Here is a 22,984-nt window from a genome sequence, read left to right as displayed (position 1 = left end):
ACGACATACGGCTTCCGAGGGAAAGCAAACTAATATCGTCACGCCTAAGTTTTGCACAAAGTAATCTAATTCACATACCTAATCATTAATAATGAATTAAAAAATTGATCCGTGAAAAAGCAACAAGCAGACACGGAGACAGAGCTACTTTCGTATTTATAATATAAGTATGTATGTATTAAACAAAATAATATATTTTTAAAACGAATCTTATGAAAGAATATTCAATATGAAAATACTCAATTAATGAATGAAAAGTAAATTATAGTTTCCAAAAACAACTCATTTGTCAGTAAATAAGACTTAAAAAAATACAAACGAGGCCGAATTTGAGGTTAAGTCAGTCATTGCAAAGTGATATCTATCCCTATTCTATCATGAAATTATGATATGATATGACTATGATGATATTACTAGTTACTCGTCCCGGCTACACATGGGTACAATAAAGCTCTATATAAATCTTTTAGATTGAAGAGCAAATATAACAACAAAAATTCTCGTTTTTAATCCGGCTAGGAAAGTTAAAATTCTCAGATTTTTTCTGCTATAATGTACATTTTCACTTTCCTATTGAATCTCGATAAATATTGATGGAAGCCGCACTAAAATCCGTTGCGTAGTTTAATAGATCTAGGCATACAGACGACGGAAAATTTGCTTCATGATATGCGAAGATTACCACCTAAAATAACAACGTCCTTAATTTCAAATCGATACGAAAATAATTAGAAACAGATTAAAAATCACTTCCCTGATTTATTTAGATACATACATACATAGATACTGTTTCCTATTTATATTGTTACGTATCGCCCACTCAACGTATATTCGACAGCTAAACATCAATACGCAGTATTGTTCTGTTCCGGTTTAAAGGACGAATTAGCCATTGTAACAGGCACAAACCAAGATTCTGGTGGTGGTTAATATTTCTTTAACAGGGAGCACCTATTTCAAATACATGTGTAAATATTTTCAAATGGAATATGTAGTGAATGTCGAAATTGGTAACAATTCTAAGAGCATTCTTTCTCGTAAGACAGTTTTTAAATGTGTCATAATTTAGCTTCAATGGCTGTACCGCTAATTGAACTCATTTGTCTCAAAATACGAGATAATCTTAGAATAATAACCGTATTATTACTCGTATATATTTTAATCGTCACAATTCGTCACAGTCTTGCTCAATAGCGATAATATCTTTGCCACACGTTCGCTTTGATTCAGCGAAAAAAATTCAAGCCTAGCATTACGTCTCTGTTTACGATTTTATATAAAGACCGTTCATACGTCAAGATTCGTGACATTTGACATTTGTTCGAAATAATTCGTGTATTTTTGATATTGTAAGGTCATGTTCAAGTTTTGATTTTATGTAATAGGCAGGCGGGACGGCATTTGGGCCATCTGATGTTAAGTGGTCATCACAGCCCATAGACATTGGCACTGTTAGAAATATTAATCATCCCTTACTTCGCCAATGCGCCACCAACCTTGGGAACTAAGATGTTATGTCCCTTATGACACTCACCCTTCAAACCGGAACGCAACAATACCAGTATTGCGGCTGGCGGCAGAAAATCTGATGAGTGGATGGTACCTACTCAGCCGGGCTTGCATAAAGCAAATATTGACAAATTCGTAATTATTTACATTTCTTTGATGTTATAATTTGAATGAGCGATAAAGTTTAAACGCGAACGTGTAACATAAATAATAACCTTAAAAATAAACTTAGAGCAAGTAAAAAACATTGAAACCAACGAATGTGACACTGAGCATATATTATACCATTTTGCCATAAATGTAAATAAATAAAATGTCGTATGCGAATCGTGTCGTTGATTGTAAACGTCCCTTTTGTTTCCGACAGCCGTTTGACGTTGCAAAACGTGGTATTGTAATGAGAGTTTAGGAGCCGCTCGGGGTGTCGTGTTACGGCTACGTTGACGTTCGTAAATCAACATTTTAGGGTTAAGATTATTGGGATTTTATTGTTTTCAATCGCCTCGGCGTTTTTAGGGTTCGTGGATTGTGTTTTTGTTTGATAGTTTCTCGTTATAACATTTGATTTGCATAATATACGCGAGCACTTCTGTTGTTTACAGAGATTTTCTCACGTAATCTGACAATTCGTTTGTTCGGACTTGGAGTTACATCAACAAGCGACCAAAACTATTCAATTTATTCAATATTAAGTTTCAAAACATTTTTCAAAAATTCTAATCAGCAGGATATGAATACCAATTTCATAACTCTGGCATAATTTCTTATGTAATATATTATTTAAATTACTAATCAACTAATTGCAAAACAATTACTATATATTTAGTATATGTGTATAACAAAAATTACACTCGATGCTAGTTTTAAAACGAAAAACATGAATTTTAAAATAAAACGATTCCAGTGTTCTTTAAGCACATAAATAGGCATTTCAAATCCAATATCAGTATAGAGGCGAACTAATTATCTAAAGCTATCAGAACTCACCTCCTTATCTGAAGTTCTCGACAAGTGATAAAAGCTAGTCCCAAAAGAATATCACAGAACAAACACTCAAGCCCGTCAACTTAAAAACACATTAAGCGCGATTTTTTTTCCACTTCACCTCATGTGGTGGTAACGTGAAAATTTGATAAGAAAGCGTTGAAATATTAAAAAGACGTCCGCACGGTTCGACGGTCGGGCTAAGAATGCGATTAGTGACGCTTGCCGTTGCGCAGGAGTCGATATGACTTGTACCAAGAAACTTAGTTTCATTTCTTAGCTGATAACGAAGGGAACTATACGAATATGTAAGCAATATGTTTGTTTGAATTATGACTTATATTTAGATATAGCTGATTAAAGAGTTTATATAGATTCACGTCTGTGTCAATCGATACTATAATTTTATTTTAGTAGTTACTTTCTTAGGACATGGAATGGGTGGAGTCTTCTTTTGGGGTAAATAAATTAGCACTAGGGGAATATGACGTTTTTGTTTCGTTTTTTATTTAAGTTGAAGAATTTATTATTTTATGTACGAATATTACAACAATTTCGGTCAAGAAAGTCGGTCTACCAAAAAGAACTGGCTTGAATAACAGCTATTTCATACTATTAGTGTTCGCTCTGTAGGCAAAATTCAACCATAAACACAGACACGAGTTTACATGTTGCGATCATTTTTTGTTATCCTATTGATGTAGCGAAAACTCGTCGAAAACCATTGAGTTATAATGTACTACGTAGTAACAATAGCTCAATGTCGAAAACTAACAATAATAAAAAACAAAAAAAAATATCGGCTGTCAAACAGAGAAGAAAAAGGTACCGAACTGTTTTTTGCCTTTGCCTATGTAAGTATAGATATTCAGTATATATATTTTATACGAATACGTTTTCATAATAAGAATATTTAATAAATACTAATAAAATAATAATATTATAAAGTTCATGATTAATATTTTTTTCATAATTTTTGAACGTAAAGTCAAATTCTTTATTGAATATGAGAGGGTTGCACTTGGTAGGTAATTGACCTTCAAAAAATCTATCAGTCCGGAAATAGCACTCCGGACCTGAGAAGAACCGGCGAATGATTACGTATAACATCAATAAAAAACCAAATAAACTTTATTCATATAGGCTCTTACCATTGAAATGTAATTTTCCAAGATTCCGTTTCAGAACTCGGTATATACATTTTTCCGAGAATCGTGACCAAATTTAGTGTAATATTTATTTCAAAACACAACTGGAGAATGTGTTAACTTTTACCACGAATTGTAAACCAATCATTACATCCACGATGCGTTTTATATCCTATGTCTGTTAATTGCATTGGCTCACTGATACTTCGAGCCAACCAGCCCCTCTGACATTCTGTAACGACTCGGAACTGACACCACACGATCGTGATTTACAGAAGGTGATATACGACATTGATTATTAACAATTATAAAATTTAAACGATACACGCGTCAAACTAGCGTAACTCTAAAATAGCATATCAACGTAAGTCGGTTTTGAACATTTCAGCGAGATAAGATATTCACTTTTTTTTTTCTTATGACATTGATAGGTGAATGAGCAAATGAGCCACCTGATGGTAGGTGGTAACAGGCGCTTATATACATTGTATGAAATTTTAATCGTACATCTCGAAACCTTCCATGTTCAAAGCGCCACAGAACCTTGGAAACTAACTCATTATGTCCCTTGTGCTTGTTACACTGGCTCACTCACCGAAACATAACAATACGAAGTATTGCTTTTTGGCGGTAGAATATAATTATGATGAGTGGATGGCACCTTCCCAGAGGGGCTTACACAAAATGTTCTCATGTGATATTTTTGACAACAATAAGTAAGGGTAACACTTCAAGTTCAAAGTGTACAACGATTTCCTGTTACTTTGTTGTTTTAAACAACAAAATAGTTTTTACTTTATCACGAGTAACGTTAAAGTAAGTTACGAATAATAATTTAAGTAACTAGAAAATTATTTAGTTTTATCAATTAATTTTTTTTTACTTCAAAGTGGGCAACAGACTAATATTAGTATTATTAATATTATGCTATAGTTTATTATGATTCCCGTTTCATTATTCGGTATTAAATGCATCACAAAGCGCTTCATTTGTTGTTAAAGTGCTTCTAACGATGGATAACGATAACAAAGCGATGCATAGCTGCATTGATTTCTTGGTACGGGTCTTGTTTACTCAGCTCTACAAGTCAGCACTTATCGTCTTCGATTGCATTTACCTTTTTTTTTTTTCGTCGATAGCAAAAAATACTGACACGTTTGATGTATTACTTTTTTTTTAATAGTGTTAGAGGTTATCATATTGAACCTTTTTTGAAGTTTAGCTTATGCGACAGAATTTATTTATTGATGATTTATTTAAAAACTGTCAATGATTCATGAATAAGGCTCAATGACTGCTTTAATAATAAATATGATAAATAATACTAATATACAAATTATATTTATATCAGAAAACGCAAAGAGGAGGTTTTAGTATATAATTTACATACATATAAAAACGAAATACCACTCACTGATTAATCACGAAATCTCAGAAACTGCAACACCTATAAACTTAAAAATTGGCAGGTAGGTTCCTTATAGGATGTAGACATCCGCTAAGAACAGAGTTTAGGACACCATCGGACTCCATCCTTAAGAGGGTAAAACCGGGGCTTGGGAGTTTGTGTTTTATAAATTCTGCGAGAGTAAAGCCGCAGGTTCAGTTAGTATTATTATATGTGTTCACTCGCTTTAAACTATTGAGACAAGCGTGGATTTGATGTTATTGTCGTAATATGAATAAGTACCAATCGCCTATACGTTACAAGGATTATTTAAATGTGTTATTTAATAACTCGATGCAACTCCCGCGCATCTCGTTTTACGTTGGTGGAGCTCCAGAAACAACAGGCGACAGGCAAGTTGTTGTGACTTACTTTAAAAAGTATTTTGGACATTTGAGCTTGAATTTGATTTATTCTAAGTATTGTGTTCATTTTGAATTTAATTTTTACATTTGTTAAAATATATTTTATTGCCTTATTATATGTATTCCTTGGTGCCAAGTCTTTGTGCAAGCCCGTCTGGGTAGGTACCACCCACTCATCAGATATTCTACCGCCAACCCGGAATACTTAGTATTGTTGTTTCTGTTTGAAGGGTGAGCCAGTGTAATTACAGGCACAGGGGACGTAACATTTTAGCTCTCAAGGTTAGTAGCGCATTGACGATGTAAGGAATAGTCATTATTTCTTTCAGCCTCAATGTCTACGGGCGGTGGTGACCACTTACCATCAGGTGGCCCATATGCCCGTCCGCCTACCTATTACATAAAAAACCCCAATAAATGTCTACATATAACTTATAGATTGAAGAACAAATATATATATAAATAAAAATTGTTTCATAAGGAGAAAAATTCTTGTTTTTATTCGGCTAGAAAAGTTGCTATTGTCGACTTTTCTAAAATACAACATTCATGTTTTATACACGTAAACATTCCTCTTGCACGCTGTTTATTGACGAAGCAAGTTTAAAAGATCTTTGCGTACACGACGGGAAGCGACTTTGTTTTACATTGTGTAAAGCAGTATCTTTTACGTTATATATAAACATTATTATACCATAAATACATGTTTTATCAACGATGCCCCACTACCTGCCATTTTTGTCTGTATTACTGTTATGTAAATACATTTTACAGCAATTCTATTCTTTTAAAATCAACTTCGTGTCTCACTTGACATAGTCTCAACCGACTTACGTCAACAAGCTACATGTAATATATACGTATATAGCTACAAGCTTTACAATGTTAAGAGCCGGTGCCGCTGCGAAAAAGGTGAAGTAAAAAAAAAGAGATCAAAATATTCGTGTCTTATATAAAACTACTTTTTTGTCCCATTTGCTGTCGAAACACTTGGCCCTTGGAGTAATGGTGCAAAAAGCTTCATCAAAAGTATAACACCTCGCCTTATTGCCTCCACTGGTGAAGGGAGGGTTGGTTCGTTTTTAGCCCAGAGGATCGGAATTGCGATTCCACGGGGAAGTGCTGCTAGCATTCTTGCCACCATTCCACGCGGTCAAGATTTATACAGTAAGTATGTATAATTCATATTTGCATATATTTAAGCACTTAATGTTATCAATTCTTATGTTAATTTAAATAAAAATAATTAAATATCATAATTATAAGTCGTCGTCGCATATCACTTTAATTTCACGATAGTTTTCGATCGTTTCGAAATTTGTTCCTACAGAATAACTTTACAGATTTAAAATATTATGCAAGAAGGTTTTAAGCGGAAGAAATCGCAACTGTTAGTAACTGTTGAAGATTAAAGATTCCGTAGTTTGAAAGTTTATTAGAGGATGTGAAAAGATAAGAATGAATGGGATATTACACAGAGACGATCACTCATTAAAATAAACACGTAACGTGAAGCTAACGTGACTGTTTGTCATAACTAGTCATATATTTATATATATGGAGTGATGGTTGAGGTGACGTAGGTCAAGGCGAGGCTTCGAATGAAAAATGAATCAAGTGTAATTACGCCTGGGAAGGATTTTTTGGCAACTTTATTATTTTTAAAAATGTTATGGTAATTTTATATTCGAATGCAAGTTTTAATTTGTTTAGATTAATGGTTTGCAATAATATTAAAATACATGCGAAACTATATTTGTTAAAAAAATATTGAATATAAAGTTATTTAGGTAAAATAATTACAATTTTATTTACGCACTTGGTGCTAAAGTTTTTTACAAGCCTATTGGAGAATCAACCGACAACAAGTACACACTGCCGAATTACAGGATCTCCTAGCCACTTACTATTTTTTGTATTTATTGACTCGATTCGGGGTTTGAACACAGGAAATCAGAGTCTGCATCCTTATGAACTAGCCATATCTCTAGTCATATCTCTCTAGTCTAGCCAACGAGGCATAAGACTATAGACATAAATAGTTTTTATTTAGCTGTGCACCGAAAATCACGTCAATATTTATATTTAATTTAACAAAGATGATTATTTGTAGAGTATTAAGTCTTGATTCATCATCATCGTCCTTCCCTTATCCCAATTTTACTTGAGGTCGGCGCAGCACGTCTTCTTCTTCCATATTCTCTGTCCGACGTCATCTCACAAGTAACATTCTTTCTAACCATAACGTCTTTCACACAATCCATCCATAGTTTCATTGGTGGTCCCCTACCTCGATATCCATCCACATCCGTTCTCAAAACCTTTCTCACAAAATGGTCCTCAGTCCTCCGCATAATATGCCCATACCGTGACAGCATGTATTAAGTCTTGATTGTGGTCACAATGTGGAAACATGTATTGTTTTTGTTATTAAGTTATAGGTTTGACAAGGTTATTGAATTGAACCCATTCTCTAGTACGGCTTCAAGGTCTCCTAACACGTTGGGTGTCTCTAGCAAGCTTGCGGCTGTATTTTGTACTACGGCACTGGTAGGAAAACGACCAATTGGGCGTCCAAATGTTAAATGGTCACCACTGCGCGTAGACATTGTTGCCATCTTGCGAACAAAGATCTTGACCACATACTATCATGTTTTTATACTTATATTAAAAAAAACACACACACACACACACACACACACACACACACACACACACACACACAGCCACAGACACAATACTTGAAAAGTGCGACGGACGGCTGTGCATACAATTATTGAAAAATATAATATTTATATATATCTAAATATTTCTTCATTCATAGTCGTTATCACTCGTCCGGGCGTCCTCTAGCTTGCGTAAACTATGGAACATTCTTAGTCGTGATTTCATGTCGGGAGCAAAGATCAAACCGTAGGTCACTCGTGACTGGGATAGAGCAGATCTATTGAACCACTCAGTAACCAAACCAAATACGGAATAGGATCAACTGCTAATGTTTATTTAATTACTATTATCTTTCATAAAGATTGTAATTATAACATCCTGATCGAGCCAGTCATTGCACATGAGTGTGTGTGTGCACACAGATGCACTCTCTATTCCTTCGCTCTAATAATCCGATAAAACTATGTGGTTTTCAAGGTACAGGAATGAAATCATATTCCAGACCGCGGGTTGCTACCGTATTTATCGGGGACTTTCCATAAGTAATTAATATTGTATATCCGGTTTACATCGACATAACGAGAAAAATACCAGTTTTGTAAACGCTATAACATAAACTATTATGTAAAAATAATTAAAATCGGTCTAGTTACATTCAACTGTTGTTACAAAAACTGTGCGAAGAATCTATATATTAAATATCTATTTATGTAATGAATTAATTTTATAATTTAACTTTAATTCAATAATAACAACAGTGTTAATAAATGATAATAAATTGTAAAACATGACGTCTTTTTTTAAAACGTTAGTAAATATACACTCTACGTCGATCGTCCGATAAATACTTCACACGTAAATACTTCAAAGTTTACTCTACAAGAGCATTGAGTGTTTAATCTGTCACACTAACAGTTTAAGTAAATATTCACAGGATGACTAAATATTGAACGCGATGTTATCTGTATTTATGAATTTAAAAAAGGAATGTTAAATTGTCTATGATATTAAGAATTAAAAAGAATCATAATATTGTAAATGCAAAAGGAAATAAATTAAGGATGTTACGAGGTAACAAACTGTTCATGCAAATTAATTTAGTTATGTTACAGTATGATTTATAAAAAAAAAAATAGTAATGCCCCAAATTAATTAAGGAATTACTAATATTCCTATTTACCCTTCCTTTTAAGCTTTTCACTTGTGTTAGGAGTGGGGGGAAGACTATTTTCTGAACATATATATGATATATTACTTGTTTAACCATAACATAATAAATAATCAAATTGTTAGAGGTAGGAATGTTTTCTTATATCGTTCTTTCGTATATAGCTCGATTTTACCTTTTAAAACTAGTTCATGAATTCTATAGCAAACGTAAAAATAGCAATATAGTTTTAACACGATACTTTGCTATAAATTTTCTACAGGCGAACTAAATTGCAAATAAATTTTATTAACAATATTAAAATACAATTATATATACACGCATGTTTAAGTTCCTGTAATTTTAATTTAAAGAAGTAATCAATCAATGGATAGACTTACCAAATTCCAGTCTCCAAAACAAGGTCGATCGTCTCAGGCAGTTCTAATCTGAAACCTAGAAAAAATACACATATTTAAACTTTTGAATAAGTTAACAATTTTCTATAATTAGAATAGCATTAATATTACTTAATATTTACATTATTACATGATATTATAAAATATATAATTGAATGTAAAAACATTGAAACAGACAAAAAAAAACATAATATATTTTACTCAAATAGGCGGCTACACGCCGTTTTGAATTGTCATTTTACAAACTATATTAAGTGAAGCTACCACCGATACGGAATGTAGATTCTACCGAGAAGAACCGGCAAGAACTGAGTTACTCTTTTCAATATTTTAAATACATATTTAGATAAAAAGTTATTGTTGTAGTCATTGTTGAATTGTATTGTATTGTATTGAGGACATCATATTAGGAATAAAAAAGTAGCCTCGTTCTTCCTTGGAGTTCAAACTTGCTTCTTACCTAATTTAATTTAATTCGGTTCAGTGGTCTGACCGTGTAAGAGCAACAGACAGACCGATCTACTTTCGCATTTATAATATTAGTTATTTTAATAACCATACATTTCTTGTTTAACATCTGGAAGACATCCCGTGTCGGCCATATTTTTTTCTTAAGCAGTTGGTTAATTAAGCACATTTGTGTTTTTTTTATAATATGCGTAGGCGGGCCAATGTAATTGCTGATAGTAAGTGGTCACCACTACGTAAACCAAAATATCTTACAATGCGCCACCAACATTGGGAACTAAGATGTTATGTCCCCTGTGCCTGTAGTCACATTGGTTATTTCAACTTTTTATCATATAAAGTATTCATTTGTTGAATTTGTGACCAGTGTATGGTACCTATCCAGGTGGCCTTGCACAAAGTCCTACCAACACCAAAATTAATAATATATATTTATATATATACTTATACAAAAATAAATGGATTGCTTAAATGGCTAATATTATTTCTAAATATTTAAAATATTAAGGAACGTAGTGCACTTACCATCCGCGATTATCCTTTGTATAATACTAGCCATGTCTTTGACTTCTGCCGCGTAAAAATTCTCACCAGTATACGGTGTTATACCTAAATCTGTAAACGATAAGGGTCATATTCCTGTGGAAATATCAACAAGGTTATGTGATGACAAGTTTAATTCACTAAAAGTTCTAGTACAGATTTATACATAAAGCCTATTGGCAATATAGCCAATCACAAGAGGAGGGAAGATGAATGAAGACATTTGACATCGATTTGACGCGATGCCATTGGTCGAGAGCTTGAATATTCCATAATATTTACTATGGATTCGCGAAAATATGCATTTTGAGTCTCGGTAAATTTTTTGTTGGAACTTTAGTGAACAAATTAAAGTGGATACAAGTATTTACGTGGAATAGTGTTGTACGATAACTAAGAATATATTCATCAAGTGCTGTTTATTTGTTGCAAATCGCATGGAATATGTAAATATATTGTTTGTTTATCTTTATTCCTTCTTCGATTGGAAGGCTATAAATATATATAGTTAGTGAATGTCGCATATGACTTTCTGACAAAATTGTACTTTGCGTTGCGTTTCGATTAGTTCTTAAATGATGACCTCCGTGGTCGAGTAGTATGTACACCGGTTTTCATGTGTACGCCACTCCGAGGTCCCGGGTTCGATTCCCGGCCGAGTCGATGTAAAAAAAGTTAATTAGTTTTCTATGTTGTCTTGGGTCTGGGTGTTTGCGGTACCGTCGTTACTTCTGATTTTCCACAACACGAGTGCTTTAGCTACTTACATTGGGATCAGAGTAACGTATGTGATGTTGTCCAAAATTTATTTAATTATTATTTAAAAAAAAATATTATAAAATTAAATTCGTCTTTTGAATATTATTTATGTTCAGATAGACCGTGAAAGTGGAGAACCCGTCTTGGAGAAACAGTCAAAAAAAAAGGTACACGCACACTAGTTAAGTCGTGTGACCTTCGGTGAGAGTCAAGCGTAGCTGTCACGCACACCAAGATAATAAAGTTGGCTTGTTTGTTTTAGTCCTTACTACAGCATAAAACTATATCTAGATATATTATAGTATATAATAAATCATTAATCACATACGTTCTTCAAAATCTTCTTTTGAATTACGCCTCGTAAACAATTCTACCATAAGCAAAACGAACCGTTTTCTTGATTATACATGTAGTAATCGGATATACATATGTGAATTACAGGAAGCTTTCAAGTATCGCACTGTACCTATTATAGGTGTGAAGGTTCTAAAGCTCGTCACAAAATCTATCGTATATTTAAACATGTAACTTTAACAGTGATATATGAAGATTCAAATGTAATTTTGTATCAAAAGTTTCGTTTGAATATTAATTGCTCGATTAACGTGGCAATTTTTTATTCAGTTTACAATTTTTAACCGCATGACGTCATGGCACAGCACCATGGATCCGGTTTTCCGTATAAATTTGACATATTTAATTATTATATTTTTATCTAACAACGAAATTACTTCGATACGATTGTCTTATATATTTATAATTGCAAGAATGAATATTTATTTATGGAATATTTTCGACAGTTTTCTATAATAAGTACTTATTAAATAGTGATATATAACTTCATGATTAAACCTTATGGGCTTATGTAACAAAATGTATTCTCATAATTCATAAAAGCTTATCCGTGTATACTCGCGTGCGCGTGAGTGCGTAAATATTTTTTTATTCTTACACACACAACCGCAAGTCTGTCTATGTATAAATTGAATCACGTTACTATATACGTAATATTCTATATTTACAAAAAGCGATCGTATATAGGCGAATAATTTCGCAGCGACAGTCAGAAGTGTAAAGTGGTGCTGATCGTCCGCCATTTAGTAATGGATGGTGGTTATATATTTACAGAACAGTTAATATTTATCAAGGTTTTTTTTTAATTAATGTCATTTTAATAGTAAGAGTGCTTAAGCAAATATAGATGATGTTCTTATATTGCGTTATAAAAGGATACAGTTAACCATGTCGACGATAGAGGCCGGGTGTTCGGGCGGCGGAGGGGCGGGTTGAGCACGCGTCACCGCGCGCAGTGTGTACGCACGCACGTACTCCTTGCGTAAGTCGTGGAAACGGGCGTAGTACGTTGGTAGCGTCAGCTCCTTGCTGCATGCTTCTGGATGGAGACATTGTCTGGAAATAAAGGCAAGAGATAAATGTGGCAGATAAATTGTCAGTTTTTTTTTTATGGCATTCGTTGGCGGACGAGCATTTGGGCCACCTGATGGTAAGTGGTCACCACCGTCCATAGACAAAGGCGCTGTAAGAAATGCTGTATTAACCGTTCCTTACATAACCTATGCGCCACCAACTTTGGGAACTAAGATGTTATGTCCCTTGTGCCTGTGATTACACTGGCTCACTCACCCTTCTAACCGGAACACAACAATACGGAGTACTGTTATTTGGCGGTAGAATATCTGATGAGTGGGTGGTACCTACCCAGACGGGCTTGCACCAAGCCCTACCACCAAGTAATAAGTAACCTATTACATACTAGTTGAACCTGCGATTTTACCCGCGCGATATTTATAAATCTATACAGCACACAAACCCGTCACCCTCATTTTTTAAGTAGCATACATCCTTGCTCGGGACGCGAACTACCCCCATATAAAATTTCATCCAAATCGTTTCAGCGACTTAAGAGCGAAGAGGTGACAGAAAGAGTTACTTTCGGCTTCATATTAGAAAGAAAGAAAGAAAAAACATTTATTGACATACACACATATAAAGAAAAAAAATATATACAAAAATGGATATAAAAAAAAATAATAATAAAGAAAAAATAATTAAATATAATGAATATGACACTTGTGTGCAGTCAAAAGGAGACAGCTCAGGCTATGAGGGATTTTTATCCCTCTGCTGATTTTCAGCTGTCTCCCTTGTAGCCACGCAATGGCAGTATCAACTAAAAAATAAACATTTAAGGGGCACGGGACGCAAGGCGCCGGTTGCGACCGATCACACCACCGCTAGTCTCGGGAGTGTTTATGAAAAAAAAAAAAACAGGTTTCGCGCGGGGCGGGGTGTGCGCGGTTATTAGTACAGATGTAAATGTCATATTCAGACATATTTAAGTTAGCAATTAAGTTATGTATTCGCCTTTAGTTTGGTATATATTTATCATTATTCAAATTCAATTAATTATTTATCTTTACTCATATTAAATATGTTAAAAATAAACTAATACAAAGTGCTTTTTTATAGCTTCGATGGGTTGGGCGAAAGGGCGACTTGATGGTTAGTGGTCACCACTGCCCACCAATGGCATTGTAAATATTAAACGTTTTCTAATTATTAAGTTGGTACTACCAGCTACCAACCTCGGGAACAGAGACGTTATGTCCCTTGGACCTGTAGTTACTGTCACGTCTCTTACAAGTGGTTTCTCCCAGACTATCTGATCAGTGTAACGTTATATATTATTATGTATAGACAATATATGGCTGCAAAAAAGGTCATTGAACTCATACATACATTATTCAGCAGGCAATATGTTTATCTCAACATTTGAAGGTAGTTCGATACATGCTTAATAAAATGTAGTTGCCCTAAACGAAAGCATGATTCAGAAGGCTTTTGTAAACTGATTTAAATTTTGGTCGTGTCGTGATATAATATTTTATTTAGCAAAGCCTTAATTGTCTCGGTGGCTTTTGGTGTACAATCATCCCCTTTATTGAAAGTTGACTGACAAATGGACCTCCTGATTGTAAGTCTGTCTGTCCATAGAACCAACCTTTGGAATTAAGATGTTATGTCCCTTGTGCCTGTTACTATAATGACACTTATCCTTCAAATTGCTGTTTGGCGGCGGAATATCTGACAAGTGAATGGTACCTATCCAAACGGGCATGCCAAACCCGTACCAACAAGTCAGAAAGACTTAACACAGGATTAACTTGTGAATTTGAAGTGAATGAACTGTGTGTTTTAATGTTGGCGACAGAACTGACGGAACTTAGATAAGCATGGAAATATCTAAGCAAATAGCATCGCATGATTACATCTATGAAATCAAGATTTTATTTTTCGGTTTACAAACATTGCTATCATCTGATAACAACCATCCCATGAGGAACGTGGTTGACGCACGACGTTTTCGGTACGAAATATGTTCATATGACTTCTCATAGTTATTTAAAAGAACTTAAGACTCTTTCGAGCATAAATTTGATGATTGTGGAGCCCACTTGGCTGTTTTTTGGTAACGCGCGCCTTACAAAAGAGATTATTCAGCTCAGGATATATTAAGGTGAACATATCTTCACTAAGACGAATAAATTTAATTCCAATTGTATTTGTTTAGTTGGTTGTCTAATTCTACGTGTAACCGCAAAAAAGTTACCACATACATAGTTAGTAGTTAGTACAGTCGAAGATACAATTATGGGTATACTTGCTGTAACTTATAAGTAAATAGTTCTCGCCCGTGTCTTTGGTCGCTTTTTAGTGATTAGTTGTCATGCGTTAGACAAAAAAGATAGCCTGTCTTTATTTGGAGTTAAGTTTGGTTCATACCAAATTTTGTCAAATTCAGTTCATTGGTTTGGCAGTGAAAGAGCGACAGACAAACAGACAGACAAAGTTACTTTCGCATTTATAACATTAGTATAGACTAATCATAGCTCGTATTATTTGAAAATAATACTGGCACAGATCTCCCCAATGCGTTACATGTTCAACACGGAACATGAAAGGAGAGCTGGCGCCATTTTCGCCATCGATTCGAGAATGCCAGATATCACAGCAATCGCTGAGAGCAACGAGAAGAGGGAAACAAACGATATCTTTGTAAAATTTCGACGACGCATATATTCGTCTTTTACGTTAAAGCATATGGAAGGACGTTAACAGTTAGACACAGAGCCGCCTCAGCTGTGCTGCCCTTGGGCACCCATGAATTTGGGGCCCTTTTGCTAGATATTTTTTGGTTTAATTTGGTAAATTGTTGGTTCTTCGGGGCCGTCTCAAAATGGGGGCCCTGGGCACGTGCCCCATGTGTCCTATGGTAAAGACGGTAATGGTTAGACATATAACACAGGGAGTGTTATATGTCTAACTTATTGCCTCCAATGGTGACAAACGGTTAATTTGTTTGTTTGTTTTTTGTTTGATACATCAATTGGCGATTAAAGGGGAAATACCTTAAGCATTCTTGCCACCAATCACGCGGTTATCATTTGTACAGTAGTTATTTTTTACTTTGATTCGTATTTATACCGAATATTGTGTATATAAATAAAGATGTAATCACATCCAATAGAATTATTATCAAATTAAATAAATTCGTAATTGCAGAAAATAATCAACTTATAATAATAGTAGCTAATCAAAAATAATAATTGTACTGCATATCACAAGATAATAAATTTTACATGTAAGTTTTATAAAATTAGTATATCACAGTGTTCGTTGTTATGTTTTATTTATAAAACATATTTATAAATAAAACATAACAACGAACACTTATTAGTATTATATTTAGTAACAGATTGTTAAATATGTATAAATGTATCGGCGACTTTATATGTACTTTTGACGCCGACTGTACTTAATGTTACTTATAAACTGTGGTTTTATATTCACCGTTTTTGTTCATATTTCTAACAAGATGTGATTGCGACACAGTTCGCGTGAATTTTAATCTACCTACGTTTTCCATATATGTTCATCTAACGTAGTGGAATAAGCTCCAGTCCCTCTTTTAAGAGGAATCGCGGCATTTACTTGTACTTCTACTTTCTGGCGGTAGGGACAGTCTGGGTGGGTAACAGCCACTGACCGGTCTGTTGCGGTTGAAAGGGTGAGTGAGCCAGTGTAACTACGACCACAAGGCGCAACTTCTTAGTTACCAAAGTTGGAGACGCATTATTTAAGATAGTGACCATTTAGGATTAGGAGATTCAATTGCCAGTTCTCTTTTAACTAAAAAAAATACATAAAAAAAAACCTACATAACTTAACCTAATCATTATATAATTATATAATATACATAAATGAACAGCCATTGTTGTTTAACAATAAATTAACAAACAGATCGTTGGGCGAGACCGTAAAATTTTAAATAACAAAAATAGTCAATAGATTTCAAGTGCCGATAGGAAATAACAAAATCTTTTCACAGTAAGTACTGACTCCGGATGTAGGGGGCAGATTACTATCTACATATATCATATACATATAATTAAACCGGGGTTCAATCGCTTGTTTGTATGCACATGTATAATTTTGGATTATAGGTTTTTTTATAGTTCCTAGGCGCGGTGATTTTTGAACGTTCGTGTGTTTAAAATGCATGTTACATATTTGAAAAAAATATATATAATATATACATAAATAATTCATAGATTAGAGACATAAAACGTTTAGTAATATTAAAAAATAGTTTTTCGTTTTTTTATATGGCGCATACTTTATGTCAAATTCTTTGTTATAAATGTAAACTTTTTTTATAAAAAATAGTGGGAGCTTTTTCACCTGGGCAGGATTAGACCCTCAATCTTCGCCTAAGATTCACGTTTAACGACGGGGCCATCTCGCTTTCACTTAGGTTACGTTACTTATAGAAGAAACATCGGTAGGTCGAATAGGTTTGGAAACCATAAACATAGGTTTGGAACCATAAAGCCTAGATCTTTTATTTGTTTTTTTTTTTCAAATTTGCCCTTTTATCATAGGTTTGTTTTTTCTTCTTATTATTATATTAGATATTATAATTAATTTTGTTCTGCTCTTATTATGTTTTTAGTTATAAGTGGAAACTTTACTGGGATATGTGCTAATTTTTATGCTTTAGCTTTAAGAATGACTTGTACTGTATGTTTCCCTAATAAAGTAAAAAAAAAAACACGGACAATAAAAAGAAAGACGCAAAAGAAAGAAAAAATATTTATTGCTCACACATAATACACACACACACACATACATTAAAGGAATTTCAATTCAACGGGGAAATGCTCCTAGCATTCTAGGCACCATTCCACGCGCTCATAATTTGTACAGTAACTATTTTTAATTCTTATTAGTATATAGTTATGGCTCTAATATTAATAATAGTTCGTATGTAAATGAATTTACAGTAAAGAAAAGTTAAATAGGCATTCATTTATTTGGTTCTTAGTTGTACAAAGGTGGTCTTATTGCCATAAGCAATAAGGGATATTGCAATTGCTATAGATACATAAGCAGTAACAAAAATTATATATATACTCGCAAAGTATACACATTACATATACCAAAATGATATTTTATTCATTTTTTGTTGTCTGTCTGTTTGTTCCGGCAAATCTCTGGAACGACTGGAGCAATTTTGACGGGACTTTCACTGGCAGGAAGCTGATGTTATAAGGAGTAACTTAGGCTAAAGCGATAACTTTTTGGTTAAATTCAAACGCGCACGAAGTAGCGGGCACAGCTAGTCAATCATAAATTCCATCGGTACGATATTACTTCCTTGTCGACCTTGCCCCAACGCAAAAAAAGTCCTTCGCAAATGTGTTATTTAATTGTATTAAATTTCTTCAGTCATTATTAAATAGAACTCATTATATATACGTGAACTCTGATTTGTATTTTGTGATTGCACCTTAAGATATACTTACATAATCAGCCTGTAAATTTCCCACTGCTGGGCTAAGGCCTCCTCTACCGTTGAGGAGAAGGTATGGAGCATATACCACCACGCTGCTCGAATGCGGGTTGGTGGAATACACATGTGGCAGAATTTCGTTGAAATTAGACACATGCAGGTTTCCTCACGGTGTTTTCCTTCACCGCCGAGCACGAGATGAATTATAAACAAATTAAGCACATGTAAATTCAGTGGTGCCTGCCTGGGTTTGAACCCGAAATCATCGGTTAAGATGCACGCGTTCTAACCACTGGGCCATCTCGGCTCATAAGATATACTTATCTAATTACAATTATGATGTTGACAGAAAGTAATACGACAATAAAAGCGACATTGTTTTCGAGTTACAGAACATAATAGTCTTAAAGGTTGGCTTTGATTTGGCTTTGGCTGTGGAAAATTTTTATTAAAACATTTGTCTTTCGAATGGCATCCTTTGGGAAGAGTTCAGAGAGTATCCCAACTGTCAGTATTCATTCCAAATAAGTGAATTGTATTAGACCCAAGGCTTTTTTGAGAAGTTTTGGAACGTATATCACGACGCTACTTTAATGCGGTTTGGTATATATACAGGTAACCTATTTTCATCCTATACGTGCGACTTTCCAAGTGTTTTTTTAATCACTGTTCCTTGTTAATCCCTATCTATGAAGGGACAAATCAAACCAGATATTTCGCTTTTAATGTTGACTATGGCCTTATAAGTTATTCGAGCTTTTTCCACTGCAATGCCCTTGAAGTAATAGTTATTTTTATTGATATACATAAGCATTACTCATTACATCAATAACTATGTTTGTTCATGTTGGCTTAGAAGTATTTATGTGGTCATTATTCAACGTCAAACGTCATGCTGCCATTGTTTTGCATATATATTACAACTGTTATATTTTTGTCAATCAATGTTATAACATTGATTCTGTATAAAATAATATAGATAATCTTTTACTAATTACTATGGTTTTATTTTTTTTACATTACATTAACAGCCTGTAAATTTTCCACTGCTGGGCTAAGGCTTCCTCTCCCTTTGAGGAGAAGGTTTGGAGCATATTCCACCACGCTGCTCCAATGCGGATTGGTGGAATACACATGTGGCAGAATTTCGTTGAAATTAGACACAAGCAGGTTTCCTCACGATGTTTTCCTTCACCCGCGCTCACGAGATGAATTATAAACACAAATTAAGCACATGAAAATTCATTGCCTAGGTTTTAACCCGAAATCATCAATTAAGATGCACGCGTTCTAACCACTGGGCCATCTCGGCTAATTACTATGTTTAAAATTAATTAATAAACAAATGCAAGATTATCTGCGGGATTTTTTTATGAAAACAATTAAAACATTACCTCTTTTATATGTAATGTCGATAAAATATAAATAATAGAATTATGCTAATGTAGACTCACCTGAGCGGCGGCTGTCCGTCTGTGACGAGCCTGAAGAGCGGGGAGTGAGGGTCCACTTGTAGCGAACGCACGAACTCGTCGAACTGAAACGATCGTAGATTTAAATTAGCTTCTGTATTATTTAAAAACTTAACCCGAGCGATGATATACAATAATTTTAAAGATAAAAGAAGTTAAATAACGATATAATAACTACAAAAAAAGAACAAAAGTTTTGTGTGAGAAGTTTTGATGGCATCTGTGTATTATAATTGAAACCCAATTCACATGGTAATATTCAAATTACAAGAAAATTCACAACGAAGTTAGAATATATTTTAATATATTCAATAATATGAAAATTGTTGTGTTGAATTCGCCATGATAGATTTATAGTATAGTTACACAAACGGTATTGTTCGAGAGAGTTCGACAAATACTAAAGTCAAAATGATGATATATTTTATTTGACTGGGCATTTACGAGCACTTTTCAAGCGTCATTTTACAAATTACTAAGGCAAATTTATCAATATAAAATGAAACGATACCAATGTTCATAAAATATATAACAGACGATGCGACGCGTTTCAGAACGTATGATTGTACTCGGCACCACTTGCTTTAAATTTAGACTATTAACATGACTTCATGATCTTGTTTATTCTGAATCGGATATAGCGTCTATCGAAAACAACCAAAAATAAGCTTTATCATGAATAAAATATATATATGTCGAAGTATAAAACGTTTAATTAGGATTTATTTATTTTTGTCGTACATGCTGGCAACGTCAGTATGACGTAGAGAAAACTTGACGCCGAAAGTGTCATAGTTAAGGGAATATCAAAAGAGATACTACGAATATGAACGAAAACTTACATTTCGGATATCATAATGTCTGATAATGGGTTGATGTCTAACCCCTTTCGATAAATAGGTATATACATACATGAAGTAATTAAAGACAATTTATGAATTACATTATTAATATATACATGAATATCAACGAACTAAATCCAAGTTCTTTTGACATCTCATATAATCATGTACAGTATATTAAGGCCATTTTATTCATATTTATTTTAAATTAATTCGGTAAGTGTGAAAGGGTCTGCCGTATTTTGTTATACAATCATTTGATATTAGCGATGTCAAAAACTTGGAATACAGATATTCTGTTTCATCCATTGATATAATATTAAATGACATAAGGAAGTATACACATAGTACATCGCTAAGCCGTAGTCGGGTTGTAATACATTTGTAATGTGATATTTTATCGGAATAACGACGCATAAGTTAATTCAAAGAGACGTCACATTGCGGGGAATAGCGTTATGTGTGCACCCACCGGCAGGTTCAGCCATGTTTGGCGAGGGAACGAACCGGTTTGTACCGGCTCTGCCTAGATAATAGAATTCGCAAATTACGATTGTTAACCGACAACAAAAATGTTAGTATATAATTGTATTGAATTAATGGAATTTGTGTAAAGTTTAAACACGAACCAAAGAGTTTTAAATTAAAAATCAACAGACAATTTTGTCAAACTGTTAAGAGATGCAACACTAAAAAAATAAGTCGAGGAAATTATTGACAAATTATTATATATATTTATATATTTATAATTCCAAGTTATTTTTTTCGTCAACGATACTTTTTCAAATGTGTTTATTTTAAATATGATTTTTGCACCGTTGCGCGCTGTTTCGTTCCTTGTTCAGTTAGCTCATAATAACGCCGAGTCCTGCGCCTGCACGTGTTAAAGGGTGACCGAGGGCAATGTTTTATGGGCGTACATTTATATTACGCGCATGAACATAAATATTGAGTCGCTTGTATCTACACAAAGTTCAAGAGAGACATAAATTGTGTAATATCTTTAATGTTAGGTGTTTTTAATCGCATAGAATTTATATGTCTTATTTTATTGGGAAACGTACGTAAATGACTATACGGCAAAGTTTCCAAAATAAATATTTTTGGATAGAATAGGTGGTAAAGGAGCAGGAAGCTCATCTGATGAAAAGTGACTACCGCTGTCATGGACTTTGCATGCACCGGGCGGCTTGCGTGCTTTGCCGGTCTCTAGGGAATGAGTTGGCTCTCTTCTTGAAGGTTGCCAAGTCTGTTCGGAAAAATCAGATCCATCCCTTTGTAGTCATCATTAATAACACTGGCACACAGATTCAGTTCGCCGGTAGACTAACAGATGAGTAGGCCTGTGTACGTGGGCACAGAACTACCTTCTCTTTTTTAATCTTTGATAAAGTTCTAAGTTATAAATAGATAAAACGCCATATAGATATTAGAGTTGATTCCACGCGGACAAAGTCGTTATTTAAAATAGATATTTAAATGATCGTTAGTGCGGTAGTAATAAGCTTATCTAGGCTAATGGCGTTTCCGATTTCGTTTATAGGTAACCATTAGGAAGAGTTATGTAATTATATTATAATGCAGTTATATTATAATCATGATGTAGTTAATTTGATCGTAAATACACGAATATGAAATTCAAGCTGGTCACGTCAAGTCAAAATTTAAAGCAGGTGAATCATCAAATCACAGTTCTAATTCTTTATTTTTTATGTCATAGGTTGGCGGACGAGCATATGGGCCACCTGATGGCAAGTGATCACCACCGGAAACTAGATAATGGCGCTGTAAGAAATATTAACCATTCCTTACATCGCCAATTTGCCACCAACTTTGGGAACTAAGATGTCATGTCCCTAGTGCCTGTAGTTACACTGGTTCACTCACCCTTCTAATCGGAACGTCAGTCGGAACACAACAATACTGAGCACTATTGTTTGGCGGTAGAAAAGCCTAACCACCAAGTAAATAAATAATAATATTATTTAATAAAACCTCTAAAACGCGATAGAACCACTGGTTTTATGTACCTATATTGATTTAGTACTTTTGTCAGTTAGCCATTACAAAAAAAAGTTTATTTTTTAATCGAAACTACAGAACGGCGACGAGACCTAATCGCGTCCGCTCCGTTACGATGGGAAACCGTAGTCTTCCCGGAAGGTGTCGAGCATTCCTCGATAAATAACCGGACTATGTAACAATAATAATAGTTTTATTTTACCTTCCTACTTTATACCTTCTAATATTATAAAAAGTCAAAGAAATTGTCTGTTTACTGGTCAAAAACGATTACAAACTAATGTCATAATATGTTCAAATCTTCACGTTGAGTTTATA

General features: G+C 34.1%; 1 protein-coding gene across 2 annotated transcripts in view; it reads right to left on the bottom strand.

The window, feature by feature from the left end:
* LOC113401850 (RNA-binding protein fusilli) overlaps positions 1–22,984 on the bottom strand; it is a 98,727-nt gene that overhangs the window by 21,776 nt on the left and 53,967 nt on the right. For both annotated transcript variants that reach the window (XM_026641920.2, XM_026641919.2), the window contains exons 3-6: positions 19,785–19,867; positions 12,691–12,866; positions 10,680–10,769; positions 9,669–9,723 (exon numbers count right to left, since the gene is read on the bottom strand). In XM_026641920.2, coding sequence (XP_026497705.2) covers positions 9,669–9,723; positions 10,680–10,769; positions 12,691–12,866; positions 19,785–19,867 — 404 coding nt within the window. The remainder of the gene's footprint in view (positions 1–9,668; positions 9,724–10,679; positions 10,770–12,690; positions 12,867–19,784; positions 19,868–22,984) is intronic.

Source organism: Vanessa tameamea, chromosome 25 (assembly GCF_037043105.1).
Source record: "Vanessa tameamea isolate UH-Manoa-2023 chromosome 25, ilVanTame1 primary haplotype, whole genome shotgun sequence".
Lineage (NCBI taxonomy): Eukaryota > Metazoa > Arthropoda > Insecta > Lepidoptera > Nymphalidae > Vanessa > Vanessa tameamea.
This window is presented reverse-complemented; position numbering and strand designations above follow the sequence as displayed.